This window comes from Nuphar pumila, chromosome 15 (assembly GCF_984573655.1).
Source record: "Nuphar pumila chromosome 15, dmNupPumi1.hap1.1, whole genome shotgun sequence".
NCBI classification, from domain to species: Eukaryota; Viridiplantae; Streptophyta; class Magnoliopsida; order Nymphaeales; family Nymphaeaceae; genus Nuphar; species Nuphar pumila.
The window spans coordinates 5,388,381-5,409,204 of NC_143263.1; the positions used below are offsets into that span (position 1 = coordinate 5,388,381).

A 20,824-nucleotide genomic window follows, 5' to 3' on the forward strand; every position below is an offset into this window, starting at 1 on the left:
TGTGAGAAAAAAGTTATTTGCTACTATTTGTCAGATTTTTCCAGAATCTGTCTCACGAGAAAAGGAGGATGAAGAAAAGAAGAGGGGTTGCGGTTGTCACGATTTTCAATACAGAAATCGTGACCTAGAACTTATATTTATACACTTTGTTTTACAATATGGGTCTGGTCTGGTATAATATCCAGACCCATAATACATATGGGTCGGGCAAGGCATACATGTAAAATATAAACAGACTTGTTCACCCTCCCTCAAGTTGATCATGGTTTTGAACCATGAACAACTTGCCTTTAAGCATCCAAAAACGATCTTTTGTCAAGCCTTTTATGAATATATCTGCAACTTGTCTTTCAGTGTTAACAAATTTGGGCTCGATCCCCTTTTCTTCAACTTTCTGCCTCACAAAATGTTGACCTATTTCAATATGCTTAGCGCGACTGTGATGTACTAGATTGAATGACATGTTGAGAGCACTTTGATTATCACACAGCAAGATAGACCGAGAGATCACTTCTCCCACTTTGGTTAGTAAATGCCTGACCCATGTGACTTCAGCAGTAGCGACAACCATGGATCTGTACTCGGCCTCAATACTTGTTTTCACTACTCCAGGATACTAAGTTTCTTTCAATGAAGACACAATATCCTGATGTAGACCTTTGTTCATCTGGATCCCCTGCCCAGTTTGCATCACAATATACAATATTCTCACGCATATCCTTGCCAGACGATTTCAGAGAATATATCAATCCATCTCCAATTGTTCCTTTCAGATATATGAGTATTCTTTTAACAACCTCCATATGTCCAGTACGTGGTTCATGTATGAACTAAGACACTTGATTGACTGAATAAACAATATCGGGTCGAGTGAATGTGAGGTATTGTAACATCCCTATTAGACTGCGATACCTGGTGGGATCCTCACACGGGTCTCCATCATGAGCACTCAGTTTTTGGTGAAGAATACTTGAAGTTCCTAGAGGTTTACAATCCTTTATACCTGCTTTGCTTAGAACGTCCATCGTATACTTGTGTTGAGTGAGAGTCAAGCCATCAGCTCGGTTGTCGACTTCTACCTTAAGAAAATAAAGTAAGGCACCAAGATCTTTCATTTTGAACCTCTGACCCAATAGTTTTTTCACTTCTTTGATGTGATCTTCAGAGTTTCCTGTGATGACAATATCATTAATATAAATTAGTAATAAGGTGGTCACATTTTGCCCTCTAAAAATGAATAATGAGTAATCCAGTAGGGAGTGGGAAAATCCATGCTTCTGAATCTCAAGAGAGAAACTATCAAACCAGGAACAACATGCTTGCTTTAGGCCATAGATAGCCCTTTTTAGCCTGGATACATGTGTTCTATAATCTTGCTCATAATATCCAGGTGGTTGTTCCATGTAAACTTTCTCCTTCAAATCCCCATGCAAGAATGCATTTTTAACATCAAGCTGACTCAACGTCCATCCATGTTCAACAGCTAAGTAAAGAATAATTTGAATCGTTCTCATTCTCACAATTGGACTAAAAATCTCATCATAGTCTTGCCTCGCTTCTTGTGTGAACCCCTTTGCCATGAGTCTTGCCTTGTATCGTTCAATGGTCTCATCTGATTTATACTTTATTTTGTAGACCCATTTGCATCCTACCACATTTCTGTCAAGCGGTCTGGGAACAATTTCCCAAGTTTTACATTTGTGCAAGGCTTGCATTTCATCATTCATGGTTTCTACCCATTTCTTAGAAGTGGCTGCCTGATAATACATAATAGGTTCATCTTCCCTGTTGAGGGCAGTTAAAAAGAGCTGAAAGTCCATGGAGAAGTTGTTATAGCTGACCCACCTATCAATAGGATGCCGCATACAATTGGATCTCCTAAGCTCAGAAGTATGTGAGGAAGTAGATGCAGCCTCTGGTGTGCGATTTAAGAGTCCTGAGGCAGTCGTTCTTTGTCTGGTATAAGAAATTTTCTTATAAATGCTCGGTACCAATGATAGTGCTTCTTCCCCATTCTGTGATCCCGATGCACCAAGGATCTCAGACCTCTCTTCTTCCTACTGCACGTAGTCTGAAGAACATCCTTCATTGGGACTAGCAAAGAGTTCTGAATTCAACCAAGGATAATAAACTTCAACTGTGGTAGAGGGCATATCAGTTGTGCCAGCTTTATGATCAAAATTCAGCTTGTCAAAGACAACATTTCTCGTAGTTTTGATACGTCTGTTAGCAGGGTCATAACGCATGTATCCTTTGTAGTTGTCTGCATATCCCACAAATCTACATTTATGAGCCTTGTCTTAAAACTTGTTTCTCAGAGACTGATCAATGTGCACATAACAAACACATTAAAAAACACGTAAATCATGATAATTAGGATGAACTCTAAAATGACAGTGATGAGGAGACTTATTTTCCAAAACAACCATAGGCAGCCTATTTATCACATGTACGACGGAATGAAAAGTTTTTGTTCACAAATTAATGGAAAGATTACTGTCGTGTAGCATACTCATCACACTTTCAACGATATGCCTATGTTTTCGCTCAGCAATCTCATTTTGTTGTGGTGTGTGTGGACAAAATACCGTTCTTCCTATCCCATTATTTTGAAGAAAAGAAATAAATTCACTGGATGAGAACTCCCCTCCATCAGATTGGAAAAATTGGATGGACTCAGAGAATTGGTTTTTACTAAGGAGAGAAAGTTCTGAAATAAAAGAAAAACTTCTGACTTATTTTTCATGAAGTATATCTAGGTGTATCGAGAATAGCTGTCAACAAAAATTAAGTAGTATTTACTTCCAGATCCAAAGGCAATTAGGGTAGGCCCCCATACATCAGAACATACTATCTCAAAAGGCTTTGAAACTCTCTTATTAATGGAACGAAAAGGTAATACATGACTTTTGCATAAAAGACAACTGGAACACTTTTGATTTCTCTCTTCGACATTGAGACTTTCTTTTGAAATGAGATTATTAGAAACAAGTTTCTTAATAAAATGACTCCCATAATGTCCTAACTGACTGTGCCATAGAAAATGCTTATTACATTCAGAAATACTAAGAACATTTTCAGAAGAAAAAGAACATGACTCTAATGAAGACTTCAAATTCAGATGAGCAGGGCAGGTTGAATGACATGAATCTTCTTGAAAGACATACATATTGTCTTGTCTCTTTCCTTCAGCGAATGTTTCCCTCATGCGAAGGTCCTTGACCTGCATAGAAAAGGGAGTGAATTCGACTGAAGCATGATTATCATCAACAAGTTTAGAAACATAGACAATATTTTTCTTGATATTGAGAGCATGAAGGACATTGGAAAGTTCAAGGGTAGAATATAACATAGGAATGATAGACTTTCCAACGTGAGAAACAGGATGGTATGTAAAACCCATAATTTTTAAGGATTATTAATAAATAAAGAACTCATTTTTTTTATCTCCAAATTATAAATGTGTTTCTAGCTTTTGAATTTTATTTATTTATTTATTACATATTTATTTGTTCATTCAAGTCAATCAGGGTATAATTTGCATTTATAGAACTATTTTGGGCTATAAATCACTATTTATATATATATATATTATATTTAAATATATTTTTGATGAAGTTTGTAAATTATTGGAGTGTATTTGTGTGTTATTTGGCTCTTGGTAATGATTTATAGGGTAATTTGCTATTTTTGGCTAATCTTGTTATAATTGGCATTTTTTGAGTTTTTGGCATTTGCGATCGCACACGAAGGGTTCGTTGTATTGCTTGGATAGCGGTCTTTGCGAACTTCGAAACTCCTCGGTCTTTTGAGTTTTGATTCATTGTTCTTCACATTTTTAAGGTAAGATACCTTAACTGAACTTGTAGAGAGCACGTTTAGGCACTAATTGTGTAAGCATGATGTCGTTGCACTGAATATTTAAATGAATTGCAAATATAATTTATGCTCACACACTTCACTTAGCTATGGATTTCTAGGACTCTTGTGATTGTAATTCGGAGATCATGCTTGTCATGATTGTAGTTAGCAGAATATGGAGTGTGTTTGTTGCAGGTACACCTGTGTGTGGGTTTGAATGCTCGTGCACTTATGAATGTATAATATATACGCAATGTGTGCCATCATACTTTGGTTTGCGCATACTATGTTGCTTTGTGTGTTGGTATGAATTTGATACATGGTGCACATATAACTACTATGGATATGTATAAGTCGTGTTCGATGCATAATGTGAATGTTATATATATTGTCTTGTCATATGATGAACTCATTTATTCTTGTATGGAAGAATGCATGCGAATGTTATAAATTGTTTTAAACTTGTAAGTCTTGTTTGCTTGCGAAATATATGCGTATGATGTACAGTAAGATGGTCAATGAGATTTTGACCAACCCTTACAAAATTATATCTAAGGTGATATATTGATTTATGTGGTGAAAAATGCATGACCTTTATCGTGTATGCAAATCTCGAACTACGTAGGAGTTATATATGTTGAGGTTTAATTGCTTCGTATTATGAAATGTGCATGTTCACGTATGCATGCATAGAACTCATGTTTTGTTTACGCATGCTTCGAGGTTCAATTTACGAAGTGTAATGTTCTTTATGGCGATGATATGATGCTTAAGATAATATGCTTTTGTATGATATGATTTAAATGCCACGTGAAATGAAATTATGAATGCATGCGATAAATGTTTAAGTTCAATAGTGAACTTTGGTTCATGAAGCCTTATTGGTTAAATGTGTGATTTTATAATTTTAATGTCATATGAAGTGATGTATGATGTGATGCTTTGATTGTATACATGCTTATGCCCGTATTGATGGCTATTGACCCTGAGAGTGGTCAATTGTATTGATGCATGTATCACAATAGTTTTCACTGGATATAGTACCCGTTGAGAAACTGTTCCCAAAGGATTCTCTGTGAGGGTGTGCATGATCAGATCAGGTAATCCGGCTAAAGCAGTAAGTCTCTGTGAGGAAGTGCATTGTCCAAGAGCAGGTAGCCCGCGAAGACGGTATATTCCTGTGAGGAAGTGCATTGTCCAAGACCAGGTAGACCATCCGTCTAGGGCGGTAACTCCTTGTGAGGTCGTACATTTCCCAGACCAGGTGATCCGGCGTGGATTTTGTAAATCTTTATTATGAATAAATGAAATGTTATGATGAATTGTGATGATCTTCTGAGTTGATTGAGATAGCCAGTTATGAATCTATAGATTTGGCTTTTCTATTATAGCATGATTATATATTGAACTCAGATATGATAATCAGATCCTTATTGATTTTAGATCTTGATATGAGATTATGATTGTGACGTTTATATTAGCGTATAGATGAATGACACATCACGCCTAGAAATGACTAGTTTTGACTTATTAGGTGAATGATACATCACGCCTACATAGTTTCATTGCAAATGATTGCATTATGATTGTCTAAGTAAATATATCACACCTATGTATCATGATTGATGTTATCATGAATATCTAACTAAATTACTTATAAGGTATGTGTGTGTTTTACGTTGAAATGGTCAAATGTGATTTGACTTATTGTTTATAAAAATTATGCAATGATCTGAATGTCTTAGATGCATATATATATATATATATATATATATATATATATATATATATATATATATATATATATATATATATATATATATATATATATATATATATATGCGATGACTTGTATGACTTGAATGCATATAGATATTGCTTTATTACGTGAGTTAAGGTTGAATAGAATATTAAGTGATGAAATGCTTTTAAATGCTTTATGTTCGAATGCTTGAAATGAATGACTCATAGGACATTGTTCCCTTGTTTATCACTTGTCGATGGATGAATAATATATCTTTACCTTTAAATGCTTGATATGTTTTCTTTAAGTTTGAGTTTGGGTTGCTTTACCAGACTTTAGCGAGTCTGACCCCATTTTATAGAGGACAGGTAATGCAAGTAAAGTATGATGAGTAGTTGAAGCAAAACGTTGGTCGAGCTGCATCCTCGAGGGTCCACTCTTACCTTGCGATCTTGGTATTCATGATCTTTTCGTTTTAAGTACTTGATCATGTAGAGACTGAAGTATTTTTTCATACTCTGATTTGAAATGAAATTAAAACTCTTCATATTTCAATCTTATATTGTACGTGGTTTGAAATGTGTATATCCCGTACATTTTGATTTGATTGTTATCTTTAGTGTAACCGCGTTCAAAGTTTTAACCATTTTTAAAAATCCTTTCCGCATTATAAGATCTGATTTACTTATACTTATAAAAAAAATTGGTCTTGAAATTTCAATATTTGAACTATAATTAAGGTTAAAATTTTTGGGGCGTTACATGGTAAGAACCATCTCCAATGACAATCTTACTTTTTCCAAAATAAGGAATAGGTTTGAAAAGTTTACCTGCATCACCAGTCACGTGGGTTGTTGCTCTGGAGTCAACAAACCAAGTTCCTTGGTCATTTTGCTTTAGATTCAATCCTGACAAGACAGATATCAACAACTCTCTAATCTCTCTACTTTCTCTGATGCTGCTGGGCTTCCTTTTATATTGTCTGTGGAGCCTTTCCTTTATTTTCAGGATTGTGCCAACAATTTGCCTTGATATGCCCCCTTTTGTTGCAAAGAAAGCAAGTGGGGATGAGTCTTTGTCCCTGAGCAATGGTCGACATATTAGGAGTGGGAAGCAATTCACGTCCCCCATGTCCATTTCGCCCTTGTCCACCTTGCCCCCGTCCTCGACTGTAAGTCACCCCTGTGGCAAAAACTTTTCGTGGATTCGTGTGAGTGTGATTTTCTTCAGAAAAGCCTTTCAGAGTCATTTCATACTGAATTAATTTAGCCCGCAACTCATCAAAAGTAGGAAGAGCAGGCAAGCACAGTATTGAAGTGACGATCATATTGTACTCGGATCCCAATCCACTTAGAGCTTGTTGCACCATATCACTATCGCTCACTGCACATCCTATAATTGCAAGTTGATCCGTGATAGTCTTCATCTTGTTTAGATATTCCATGATGGTCATGGAATCTTTTCTCAGCGGCTGAAATTCCCTCTTGAGAAAAACCATCCTTGCCTGTGAAACTTGTGAATACATCTGAACCAGTCTTTCCCAAAGTTGCATGATCGTACAATTGTCAGGGATTACAACAAGAACCGCTTGAGACAATGTAGAGGTAATATATGCAACTATTGACTGATCCTTCCTCTCCCAGTTGAGATATTGTGCATTTTTGACATACACAATTTAAATTGCCCGTTTATCATCTTTCTCTTCTCTCGTAGCAAATTCTAGCGGGGTTGGAGTGGTTCCATCCAGATGACCTAAGAGACCTTGACTCCTTATAAAAGGAATGATTTGTCTCTTCCAAATCAAGAAGTTTGAGGTGGTTAACTTTTCGGAAACAAGTTGATTGAGGAAGCTTGAAGAAAGACCGGATTGAGGAGAATGGAAGGAATCCATGACTTAAAAATTTAACAAAGATATTCATGAAGTGCACAGTCCACTGCCAGAGAAACTTGTTGTTCATTTTTTTTAAGCTAGGCAACCTTCAAGGAATCAGTGATCAGAAGCTTTCAGATCCGAAGAGAAAACCAGATCTAAAACTTTTCTTACTCTTTTTTTAGGCTGAGATTGACGCAGGAAGAAGTTTTGAACAACACACACTAGACAGAGTTAAAATCTGAGATGTTTTCTCAGATAAGTCGCAGTGGATATTGTGCGATCAAAGAATAGAGTTTTATATGAATATTAGATGTGACGACAAGAAGAAGTCTGTATATACTTGATAGGTTGGACTCAGATTTCAGATCTGATGTCAAATATCAAGGCTGAGCAGATCAAAACACAGATCCAACTTTGGGTCTGATGTATATAGAATTAATGTCAATGTGGAACTTAATATTCCAGATCTGATGTAGATTGACAATCAGATCTGAATATTTTAGTCAAGTTGTTAAAAGAAAATTGAGAAAGCGCAGAGATTGAATACTTCAGATCTGACGCATATGCACGATCAAGTCTGAATATTCAAGACAGAATTTAAAGTCGAGAATATACAAAAACTAGAATACTTCATATCTGACGCAGATTCATGACCAGATCTGAATATTCTAGACAAGAAGAAGGTAGATAGATTTTAGGTTAGATTTGCAAAAAAGGAGAAAAGAAGGAAGAAAGGAACCTCTTGATTGGAAGGAAATCGATCTCTCATGGTTCTTTGCTCTGATACCATGTCAGATTTCTCCAGAATCTGTCTCACGAGAAAAGGAGGATGAAGAAAAGAAGAGGGGTTGCGGCTGTCACGATTTCCAATACAAAGATCGTGACCTAGAACTTGTATTTATACACTTTGTTTTACAATATGGGTCGGGTATGGTATAATATCCAGACCCATAATACATATGGGTCGGGCAAGGCATACATGTAAAATATAAACAAACTTTTTCACTATTGTCGTGAATCGGAACATGTCAAAACATATTGTCTTAAATTGAAGAAACCTTATGAGAAGAAGGTTGCTTTTGTTAGACCTCCATAAGAGTCAAGTGATACAAGAATTTCACATGATCCATCCATTGGAAATATGTCATTGACACAATTAGTGAAAGCTCTTCAACCTCTACTCAAAGGAGCATCCTCATCAACTAGAGCCGCGGTTTCTTCCTACGACTTCTTCGATCTCAATAAATCTCTTTGACTTCTTGACTCAGGTGCTTCTTTTCATATGACACCAAATGGTGATATATTGTTTGAATGTCATTACTCAAGTGGGTCAAATGTATTCACTGTTGATGGCGCATCTCTTGAGATAAAAAGAATAGAAAATTTTGAAAACGTTTTTCAAAATTAAAAAAAAAATATATTCTAAAAATTAGATATATTCCTAAATTAAATTTAAATCTTTTAGCTGTTTCTCAATTATCTGACCATGAGTATAACGTTTCCTTCTCTTATGGTTGTCGAGTGCAGGATCGTCAGTCAGAGAAGCTGATTGGGGAAGGACATAGAGAAGGAGGCTTGTACTACATGTGGATTTTTTGGAAATACCCAAGAATACATTTTGTTGCAATATTCAGAAATTATATTTGGATTTATGACATAAGAGGCTTGTCCACCCTAGTATATACATGATTCAGTTTTTTCCAAAAATGAGAATTTTTTGTAATTCTGAAAATTTTACATGTGAAAATTGCATTCTTGGCAAAATGAAGAGATTATCATTTCAAGAAAGAACATTTGTTTCTTCCCAACCACTTGAGTTAATACATTCAAACGTTTGGGGCCCAACATCTGTTCCATTTAAGGGTGGTTTTGTGTATTATGTAATTTTTGTGGATGATTTCACGAGATACATTTGGATTTATTTTCTTAAACACAAGTATGAAATTTTCACATTTTCAAATATTTCATAATTTGGTCAAAAAGTGATATTTTCATCTTTGCACCGATTAAGGGGGAGAGTTTTTATCAAAAGAATTTAAAGACTACCTAAACTTAAATGGTATCACACATAAAAAATCTTGTCCTTACACACCTCAATAAAATGGTTTGGTTGAAAGAAAGCATAGGCATATTATAGAAACAACAAGAACTTTGTTTATTACAAACCAAGTACCCAAAGAATTTTGAGCTTAAGCCACATTGACTATTATTTATTTTATTAACAGAATGCCATCCTCTTCTTTGAAATGTATCTCCTATTAAAAAACTTTTTAAACAAGTTCCAAATTACTCTAGATCGAGAGTCTATGAGTGTAAATGTTTTGTTTTTATAGATAAAAATGACAAACTCTCTCCCCGTGTTGTTTCGTGTCTTTTTTTAGAGTATGCAAATAATAAAAAAGGCCATAGATGTTTTGATGTTAAAAATAAAAAGCTATATGTTTCAAGAAATGTGTCCTTTTTAGAAAAAGAAAGTTTTTTTTCTGAATTTAAGAAAACTAAGGAAATAACTGAGTATTCTTTTTTGTTGGATCTAATTCTGAAGATTGGTGATTGTGATATTAATGAAGATCAGGAGGTCAGTGAAGAATAACCTCATGATATGAGTAAAGAACCATTTTATAAGGATCAAGGTTGTTTCCAATATTTCAGGCGTAGTAATTTTGAACATCCATGTGCTCTTGAAAAATATACCAATGATGAAAAACATGTAGAAACACAATCTAGAAGATCGTCTAGTGTATTAAAAGCCCTTGAGAAATTTGTGTCTTAAAAGTTCTTTTTACCTAAGTATCAAGTCTACATTGCGTTGATACATTCCTATATAGAACCCTCTAATTATGCTCAAGCAAAGAATCATCCTTAATGGGTAGAAGCAATTAAAGTAGAATTAGATGCTTTAAAAAAAGAAAATACTTGGATTATCCAAGATATTCTCCCAAGAAAGAAACCTACAGGGTGTCGATGGGTATATAAGATTAAAACCAAGAGTGATGGAACTCTGAAAAGGTACAAAGCTAGATTAGTTGACAATTGCACCAGTTACTAGAATGACCACTATTAGAACCTTAGTAGCTCTTTCCTCTATAAAGAAACGGCCTATATATCAAATGGATGTTAATAATGCATTTCTTAATGAAAACTTGGTTGAAGAAGCGTATAAAAAAACACCGCCCGACATAGTTATTCCTAAAGGAAAGGCTCTTCATTTAGACAAGGCACTATATGGTCTTAAACAAGCACCAAAGGCTTGGTATGACAGGTTTAGTCAAGTTATGCTTGATATTAGATTTCAATCATGTCTGACCGACACAATTTTGTTTGTTAAGATTTCTAATGCAAGTATTATTATCCTTCTCCTCTACGTGGACGATATGATCATCACATAAAGTGATAAATAGGGAGTTAAATGTAATGAAGTAAGCGGAAATATAAATATCAAGTGTAGAACACTTACAAGTCCAACAATGGACAATAAACAAAAAAGAATACAAGCACTTTAAGTGCACACACATAAATCCACAAAGGGATAATGCCAAAAGACAAAAAGGCAAATACTATTGAGAATATGGGTGTAAGAACACTTCACAAATGAAGGGGGGACACCCCTATATATATATACAAAAAAGAGGAGGAGAAGTCATTGGGAGCTCCTCACTCTTGGAGTCGTTGGGGAGCTCTCAACGGTCATATTTATGATCGTTGGGGCCCTAACGACTCCAAACGTGGGGCCTCAATGCTCAAAAGAATAAAAAGAAAAAAAAAAGAAAAAAAATAAGTTGTTTCTAATAAACAACTTATTGTACAAGTAAAAGGACCAAAATACCCCTACCAGGCAATGCAAAGGAATTACAGTTTTATATATATATATATATATATATATATATATATATATATATATATATATATATATATAACAGTTGAACACATTAAAGGGCTTCTCAAAACACATTTTGAAATGACTGATTTGAGGTTTTTAAAATACTTCCTTGGTATAGAAGTTGCTTATTCTTCTAGAGGTTATCTGCTGACTTTATCTAAATTTTTTCTATATATTGTTGTCAGGTCTAGTATCTCAGATGACAAGAAGCTTGATACTTCTGAAGTTGTCAATGTCAAAATGAAGATTGATGATGGGGAACCACTCAAAAACCCAACACCTTATAGACAATTTATTGGGGTACTATCATATCTCTCAATTATAAGGCCTGACATTGCACATGCATTTCACACATTGAGTCAGTTTCAACATGCTCCCACCACTCTTCATATGAGAGCAGTCTTGTATATTATTAGATATATCAAAACTTTTATTTTTAGAGGACTTTTCTTGTCTGCTTCTTCCTCCTTAGATTTACTTGCTTATACTGATGCTGACTGAAGAGGTGATCCAAATAACCGACACTCAACCACTGGTTTTTGTATGTTTTTAGTGGACTCGTTGATTTCATAGACGTGAAATAAGCAGCAGAAAGTCTATTTTTTCAATCGAAGTAGAATATCGAGTCATGACTACAACCACTATGGAGGTGGTCTGGCTAAGGAGATTGCTGGCTGACATGGACGTTCAAAGTTCATGAGCATCATGATTGTGCTGTGACAACAAAAGTTTCATCTACATTGGTAGCAACCAAACCTTCTACAAACAAACCAAACACATTGAGATTGACTGTCACTATGTACGAGAGGAATACCTACATGGCACTATTGATCTTCTCTACGTTACTTCAGAATATCAATTGGCTTACTTCTTTACCAAACGTCTCGCTTCTCCTAGATTCCACTTTCTCTTGGACAAATTTTCAGTTATTCAACCGTAAGGCATGTAAATGTATATACAACATATGTGTACACACACACACACACACACACACATATATATATATATATATATATATGTATATGTTAGGTTAGTACCTAACTAGTAAATATTAACTAGGTCAGTTCCTTTTTTGCCTTTTTTCCTTTTTCCTTTTTGTTCTTTTCAATGTAGAGAGACATTGGAGAGAGAGCCCAATGGCTCTATTGGAACCATTGGGACCTCTCCCAACATTTCTCTTAGAGACTCTTATGTGTGTATAAATAGGGGTGAAACCCCCTCTTAATTGTAAGGTTCTTTCATGGGTTGAGATCAATAAATATATTATTTTTTATTCCTTGTTCTTGTGCCCTTTAGTGGGTGTTTATGAGCAAACCCATTTGTGGTTCTTTGTGTGTTCATTTTGGTATTTTGGTGGAACTCTCTTGAGTGCCTACTTTTGGTGATTTAGTGAATATCATTAGAGAAACTCACTTCCTTACACTAACCACATCAGTGATGATATGGGTAAGTTTTCTTAGTTCCTTATCATGATAAAGGCAATGTTGTGATGGGAGATGGAACTCAACACCTCATATCTCATGTTGGTCAAGTCTCCATTCCTATTTTTAGTTCTAAAGTCCTTTCCTTATCCAATGTTCATAATATCAAGAAAAACTTGATTTATGTTTCTAAACTTCTAGATGATAATAAATTCAAGCATCTCATTTACCCTTGAATGTTTATTTGAAGGATCTTCTCATGAAGAAGACGTTCACTGAAGGGCAGAGATGTGGGAATATGTATGTCTTCAGGTAGAACCAAGTTGGAAAAGCAACCTTTAAAGTACTGCCCAAACTGAAGTTGATGCCCTTGTCATTTTCTTCTTTTATTTATGTCTCTAGTATTGATGAGTCAAATAAGCCTGAAATGTGACATAGTCATTTAGTTCATTATAATAGGTCTTTTGTTGAAGAACTTGTTTCTAATCATCATGTTCCTAAGTTCAATCTATGTCAAATGTCTAAAGGTTCTTTATGCTAAGTTGTCAAATATGTAATAGTCATGTTTTGCCTTTTCCTTTATCTAGTAATAATACCTCCAAACCTTTTGAAATAATTCATTATGTTGTATGGGTCTTCCACCCAAGAATTTGTTATCTAGAAGTAAATATTATGTCATATTTGTGAATGACTTCACTCGTTATACCTGGATATTTTTTATGAATCATAAATCTGAGGTATTCAACATATTTCACAAGTTTCATAGGTTTCTTAAGAACCATTTCCCTAATCCTATTCTTATTTTTCAATGTGATGGAGATGGAGAGTTTGTTTAAAAGAATTCATTGACTATTTGAATGATAATTGAATTAATCGCAAAATATCTTGTCCATATACACCTCAACAAAATGGCGTTAGCGAGAGAAAACATCACCATATTGTAGAGAGTAGTCTTGCGATGATTCATGCTAGCAATATACCCATGATTTTATGGACAAAGGCCTTTCATTCTGCTGTTTTTGTGATAAACAAGCTGCCAATAAAAAGGTTGAAAAATAAATCCCCATTTTACAAGTTATAGGGAAGAATCCAGATTATGATGAATTAAAAGCATGGGGCTGCACATGTTATGTGCACATAGATAAGTCTTTGAGGATCAAGTTCGATGAAAGGCCTTATGTATGCATGTTTGTTGGGTATCTAGATAACTATAAGGGGTACCTTTATAATCCTGTTGCATGGTGCATTGGGTATCCTTTCTCCATATTACCACAGCCCCCAAACTACAAATTCACAAGGCTGCACACAAACACACTCAATACAACAAAAAAACAGAAACAATACAGTCTGTATAAACCTCTACTACAGCAAGCACAACAAAGACAATTACTTCACAGAAATCTCAAGACTCTCAACAAAGATATCTACCAACACCCAAAGTAATGCATGTGCATCAATAACACCCACAAACTGCATATGCACACCAATAACACCCACAAACTATACAAAAGGTGTGCCCAAATCAAAGCTCTACACACTTGTATCCTGCTGCGACAGCTATAGCAGTCGAAACTAAGCAAATTACCCAAAATTGGTTTACCGCCAACAGTAAAATGCTCAAAAACTCGTCAAAACTCAGCTACATATGATTTTTGAGCCCCAATACCACAATCAGATGACGACCCACTCAAAAACGACTATGAACCATCTCATTTGCATTCATAGAAACAGTTGATAAACTCACGCCAAGCAGATTAGACAAATTTGAACTAAACTTGAAACCAAAAACAGAAAATATTGGAAAAATTATAAAAAATCCAAAACTACTCCGATTACAATGATTTTTTTTTTGCATATTTCTTCTAAAATTAAGCTCTACCAAATCCCTACATCAAACAGGCCAAACCCAAAAAGTCACTTGGGCGTGCTAATGTCATCACCTCGGGTTTCGTGCCTGCTTCAGGTGGAACAAAAATGATTCCTTCCGGATATAGTTGGCAAACCCGGTGAGTCGACTCGGGAATCGCCCGAGTCGACCCAGATCAGACCCCAACTGGGTCACGATTCAGGACTGCCAATCCAACCTATTAAATAAATCTTTTTTATCATGTATTTTATTATTTTAATGCATAGTTCTTATATAAAGTCACTTGTTATGAGGAATCTAATATTGTTCAATGAAAAAAGTTAATAATCATGCATAATTATATGTTTTTGTAACTTAGCGATTGATATTAGCTTGAAGTTTAGTTATTTTCATGTCTTATTCATATGCTTACACTATAAAATATAAAGTCCTGACTCATCCTAGTCACCAAGTCAACCTGCTGACTTGGTGACCTAGTAGGGGTCTGATCTGAGCCCGAGTCATGAGTTTTCCAACTATGCTTCCGGATGCTCCCACAATCTCCTCTTACTAATGCCAATATGGCTCTATACCATATTGCACAGAGAGAGTCTAAGCACTGGAAGAAGAAGAAGAAGAACACTCAAAGAGTTGGGGCTTTATTAACCTCAAAAAGATTGAGAATACACAACATATAGGGGTCAACCCCCTTTGCTACACAAGAGGACAATATGTTACAGAAATGCCCCTCAATAATAGACATGTACACAGTTATGAGGGTAGCACATATACATGTAGTATGATATTCTTTAACAATGTGTAGGGCTAATAAATACCTATCTATACTAGGACATAGTTCACATATGTTAATTTTGTTCTGTTATTTAAAATATTAATTTCTTTAGGACTATGTTCTTAAGTCCAAAAAAAGAAAATTATTCTGGCTTGAGCAGTTTTTTATTTTACTTTTGAAGTTCTTTGGAAAACATTTGGGTGTAAGGTAGTAAAGTTTTGAATTTCCTTGTAATTTCAAGCTTTTTTATGGGTTCAAGATTTTTTCAAGGATGCTTCTATTCTTCCCATGCTGCTTGCTGTGCCAGCTTCTATGTCTTTTGGAGAATGAGGGGGCACATCTTAAAACCTTGATATATCATTTTAATGCATGATCATATAATTTGTATTACAAATAAGCAAGGTTATAAAAGAAAACTTCCTGTTTGCTTAACATGTTATGCTTAATGCACAGTAGTATGCTATCATTCAATTTCTATGAGCTCTATCTGAAAGTTTTCTATATATAATAGGAGGCTAGAGCCCAGCTCAAGAATTCTGCTTTGCTGGAAGGCTTCTAAAGTTACATTAAGGAAGGTATGGTGAACCAACATTCTTTAGCTGTCATATCATCAGGTTGTACACCAATTTTGTTTAAATTTCTTATTGGAGGTTTCAAAAATCCATTACACTAATTGATTGGCATATTTTTTCTCTTCTTTCTCCCTCTTTTTAGTGAAAGTATGTTTTAAGTACCCATTTGGGTAATTACAAACATTCATCAACTTGACTTTGTGTAATCAAACGCTACTTAACCTATATCTAAGTTCAGAGTCAAGAAAAACGAAAGATTTATAAAGAGCTTGGCAAATGTTGGAGCCTGTGAAACTTAGTTATTTGCATCAAAATCCTCCTGTTTAGCAAGAGATGGCTCAGACTTAACTCCACAAGCATGTAGTGACATTGGTTAAGCTGCACACAAGGCCAAGTTGATTTTCCCAGAAGCAAGTTGGGTCTTGAATTTTTCAACTACGTTATAGACATTTAAAGGGAATATGGCAAATTGGCTTTGAAACATTGTTGAACCAAAGTAGGAATATCTGATCTACTACCTACTGCATGCTCTGCCCATTCATTACAATACTTCCAGTAGATTATACAAGAAAAAATGATTTTATTAACATGATAGAAAAAAGAATTCTGGTGGCAAGACTGGATGCAAGTTCTCCTAATATTGACTGATATGACTTTGATGAAATCTTTAAGACTGAGCAACCTAAAACTTGGTCTACTTGAGCCTGCTCTGCTCCAGTTGTGACCATGAGCTGTTGGAACTGGGCTGACTCATCCTACTGAGATGCCTTGGCAGATGAAGTTGCACCACTGATAAAAACTGCCCCGAATCAACCCAATTCAAGACTCATTCTTCTCTCAGAGCAGGATGTCATGTTTTAATATATTGCTTTGAGAGACCGAGTTCACGCCTGAGGCATTTTGCACGACCCAAGTTTAGAAAATCTTGATTTGCTATTGATATTAATGCTGTTATTTTGTTTTTCCATGTTATCTCATGGCTGTGAATGTACTCTCTTTGATGTAGCTCCCACATCTTCAGACCAGGCCAAGAAGAAAACTTTCACTGTTACGACTAGTTCCCTGTGCAAGATGTCCAAGCTTAAAGTCTCCCAGGTAAGATGTAACATTCAAAGCCTGATTATCCTTTCCATTGTAATGCAAGTGCTGTTTCATATTAATTGAGAACTCTTTTGCGATGTTGTTTCCTAATTCCTATTAAATCTCTCTCTCTCTCTCTATCTATCTATCTATATATATAAATAGAGAGAGAGAGAGAGAGAGAGAGAGAGAGAGAGAGAGAGACCTTCATTTGGTTGGATCAATGAAACATGAAGGATCAGATACAATGTGATTGCACACTTTTAGTGTGCTGATGCACCTGATCACCCACCATCTTTGGGATACAACCTGTCAGCTGTTGGACCCAGCAGCAGATGGTGGGTGATCAGGTGCAGCAGCACACCAAGAGTACAATCACATTGAACCTGATCCTCCCTCTTTTGGTACCGTTGCATTTGTTGTACATAGTGCGTGCATTACGTCATTGGTGGTTGTATACTCATACTATTTCATTCTTTTGGAAGTAGGAGTGCCCCCCTTGCTCGTTTGTATAATTTGGTGCCGATTAGCATTGCATGTTTGTGTAACAAAACTGAAAACATAAGGCAAAGTTTATCATTTTAGGGTGTTTTTCTTATTTCCGTAGTCATGTTTGTTTAGAAATTGATGGTGCCCTTGTTGGTTTTTGTGGTTGTGAAATTAGGAATGCCAATATTTTTCTGTCGAGCCTACATAGCTTAGTAACTATTACTGCATCTCATTTCTTTTTCACTATCGCTCCAGTGGTGGCGAAATTATGAATGCCAATCTTGACATTCATAGTTGCCAAAATAAGATCCAATTGCAAGAATGAGTGAAAGCACTGTGAATTCATGACGAAGCTCTGACTCTCGTGAGGAACCATGAAAAATATTTCCGAGGACAAATTCATTGATGCATTCTTTGATGGCAATTCAAGATCAAATAACGGTAATTAAGGGTGAAACATGATCTTCAGCTTCTACAAAATAGCTCCATGTGTGAATGATGTATGGATGGTGAATGTCTACCCGATTGAGGGCCTCCTTTATCGCCCTTAACAATGCGAGGAAGTTGTCGTCGCTCAGACACATTCTTGGTCCTCACTGTTGTTGATTATGTCCTTGGAGAACTCCATCTTGTTCTAGAGATGAGTTTGTATACCTTTTTCTTTTCCTCCTCTTCATCACTTCTGTAGAATTCTTGCGGAGCTAAGGTTGCAGGTTGCTCATCGATGGACAAGCTGCGGTGCCAACGGCTTTTGTTCCTCGGTGGCGATTCCCTGACAAAGTTTATGAGAGGGGAGTTCTCATCGAGGGTGGATCAGGTGCAATGGCATTGCACTCTTTGAGTGTGCTGCTGCATCTGACTGCCCTCCATCTCTGGAGTACAGCCTGTCAGCTGTGGGGCCCAACAGAAAATAGAGGGCAGATCAGGTGCAATCACATTGCATACTTTAGTGTGCTGCTCACCAAGTGTGCAATGCGATTGCACCTGATCTGCTGCCATTCTGATCATATGGATCAATAAGGATGCGGAGAAAACCTGACATGAATGTTTATAAACGATTACAACTAAGTGGGTAAGTTGTAGGACTTCAAGAGTGTTCGATACATAAGGTGCCTATCCCTTGCTGCAAGGTTGAAGCCAATGAACTATCTCCAGTGGGCAAGGGTGGTCATTTTACATTACGAACATCAAGGCCATGGTCACCATGGCATCTCTCAACCAATAACTGGACGTCCAAAAACGGTTCTGCACGTTTGTCATTCACCACTCCATGGTCATGTGTCAAAATTGTGGACCACAATGCATGCATGCATAGGGAGGATCCAAGTAGAAATGAAGAGGAAGAACCAACATCACAGGGACACGTCATTTTGGGTGTGTGCCCCTGCCCTGGTGACATGAATGCTGACACGTACGGTCATTTAAAAATATTCTGGTTAATTTTTTTAATATTTTAATGTCATTTAAATAAGATATATTTTTATTATTAAAATATCAAAAAATTAGTTTTTAATGATTAAGAAATTTTAAAAATTCCATGTCTGTTATTTTCTAAAAAAGTTTTCGAACTTGCTAGCATGTCCTCGTGTTCCTGTTTGTGACATAAGGAAGAACAGGCAGTTGAAAAGGAAAGTATGGAAGAAGAGAGAAAAAGAGGAAGGGGAAAAGCTGGAAAAGAATAACAAGAAAAATGGGTTGGTGATTATGGTCGGTAGCTATCGGGGAAGAGAGGAAGAGGGAAGCTGTTTGAGTGGGTGGAGAAGTCGATTGGGTTGCAGAAATGATGCAGGCCGCACTATTTTAAAAAAAAAAGTGCAAAAGTGAAATGTTTTTAGGGGCATCTTTTTTTTTTTTTCTTTTTTCGTTTTAGAACTCTCCATCAGATCAAATGGTGCATCAGCGTGTGTGCAGGTAAGAGAGTAACTGCCGATGGGGAAGCATAGGATGTGCGCACCACGTGTTGTAAAAAAAGCTCCTTTGGCAACATTTTGTGACAACTGATAAAGGTCCTAGCGGAAAAAGCACCTTTAGTGGTGGTCATGGCTTGTCCTGGACTGAGCCTTCGGAATTAGGCATGTGCAGTGCGAAGCTCTGTTGAGTGGTAAACGTATCGAGTGTAGCAGCGTGCAGTATCGTTGGCTTGATCGGTGATGCGCGGTGATAGTGCCACACGCAATAAGCAATGATATTGGCGTTAGTGCACCTCTGGGTGGTGGCTCAAACATAGAGTGTTGGTTGGATATGCAGTGCCATCGGATCAGAGGATGTTGCTTTTGGAGATTTTGTTATGGACCTCTCGACTTGAAGTTTTTCCACGCATAGCGGTTGGACGCACAAGAGTGCGTGTGAGTTAGGGCTAATTCCTTCAGGAATCACCTTAGGTGATTCCAACCGAGTATGGTGACTCGGGGCTAAGCGAGTGAATGCCTAAGCGCCGGTGAATGAGTCTGGGTGGTGTTCTTTGCTATGGTGTTCAATCATCAACTGATTTTCGGACTGGGGGCTGCAAGGTCTTGTCCCTTCAATGGCGGGGTTTTGTTATGTCATGCGCATGGGGCCGCAAGACACTTCATGGCATGCAAGGCTAAGGCAAAGTTTGTGCCTCTTTCGAAAGTGATAGCTGGTATGGAATGGTTATGCACTAAGCGACATGGACTACATGGAATGCACACTTGAAGGTGCACTTGATCAGCTTCCGCTAGGCAGTTGCACACGAGGTGGTGCACAGGGCCAATGAAAATGATTCAATACATAGAAAAGTATTGTGGCGTGGCCTTTGGTCGTTGGGCTGTTTAGACTGTACAATCTGGCGCGTTGCAGGTTTGAAATTTTTTTTATGCCCGTGACAAATTGACATCAAAGAAGAAAGATTCATGGAGACCTTGTTTTTCATTATGTGCGACACTGAAGAGAACAACGATGATTTATCTTAGTTACATAATTTTGCGCAGCTGGAGTATGATTGACCGAGCACAGAAGCAGCATGTTATGTGACATCTTGTCGATGATAAGCAAAAGTGTAAGGTTTCTGTTCAGTTGTTTAAGGGAACGTAAATGAGCTAAAGATTCCTACCAGTTGTGCGTTAGGCTCACAGGTGGAGCGTAGTGTTTTTCTTGTGCATGCAGAGAATGCACGTTGGATTCAGTTAGATAGATTTACACCTTTGGGCATGGGAGACTCGATTAAAACTTTTAGATCCTCTCTCAAGACTATGGGTTAGCGGAGTGCTCATGATGAGCAAAGATGCTCATTGCTTTGGTCCCT

General features: G+C 36.6%; 1 protein-coding gene across 2 annotated transcripts in view; it reads left to right on the forward strand.

Annotated features, from left to right (window-relative positions):
* The window catches only part of LOC149814243 (protein STICHEL-like 3), a 69,350-nt gene extending 51,195 nt beyond the window's left edge, over window positions 1-18,155 (forward strand). Inside the window, exons 6-8 of one of the 2 annotated variants that reach the window (XM_089989450.1) lie at window positions 15,930-15,993; window positions 16,997-17,085; window positions 17,815-18,155. In XM_089989450.1, the coding sequence (XP_089845576.1) occupies window positions 15,930-15,993; window positions 16,997-17,085; window positions 17,815-17,884 (223 nt within the window). In that variant the 3' untranslated portion in view covers window positions 17,885-18,155. The remainder of the gene's footprint in view (window positions 1-15,929; window positions 15,994-16,996; window positions 17,086-17,814) is intronic. The other variant, XM_089989451.1, reaches the window with a different exon arrangement.
* Window positions 18,156-20,824: the final 2,669 nt, after the last annotated feature.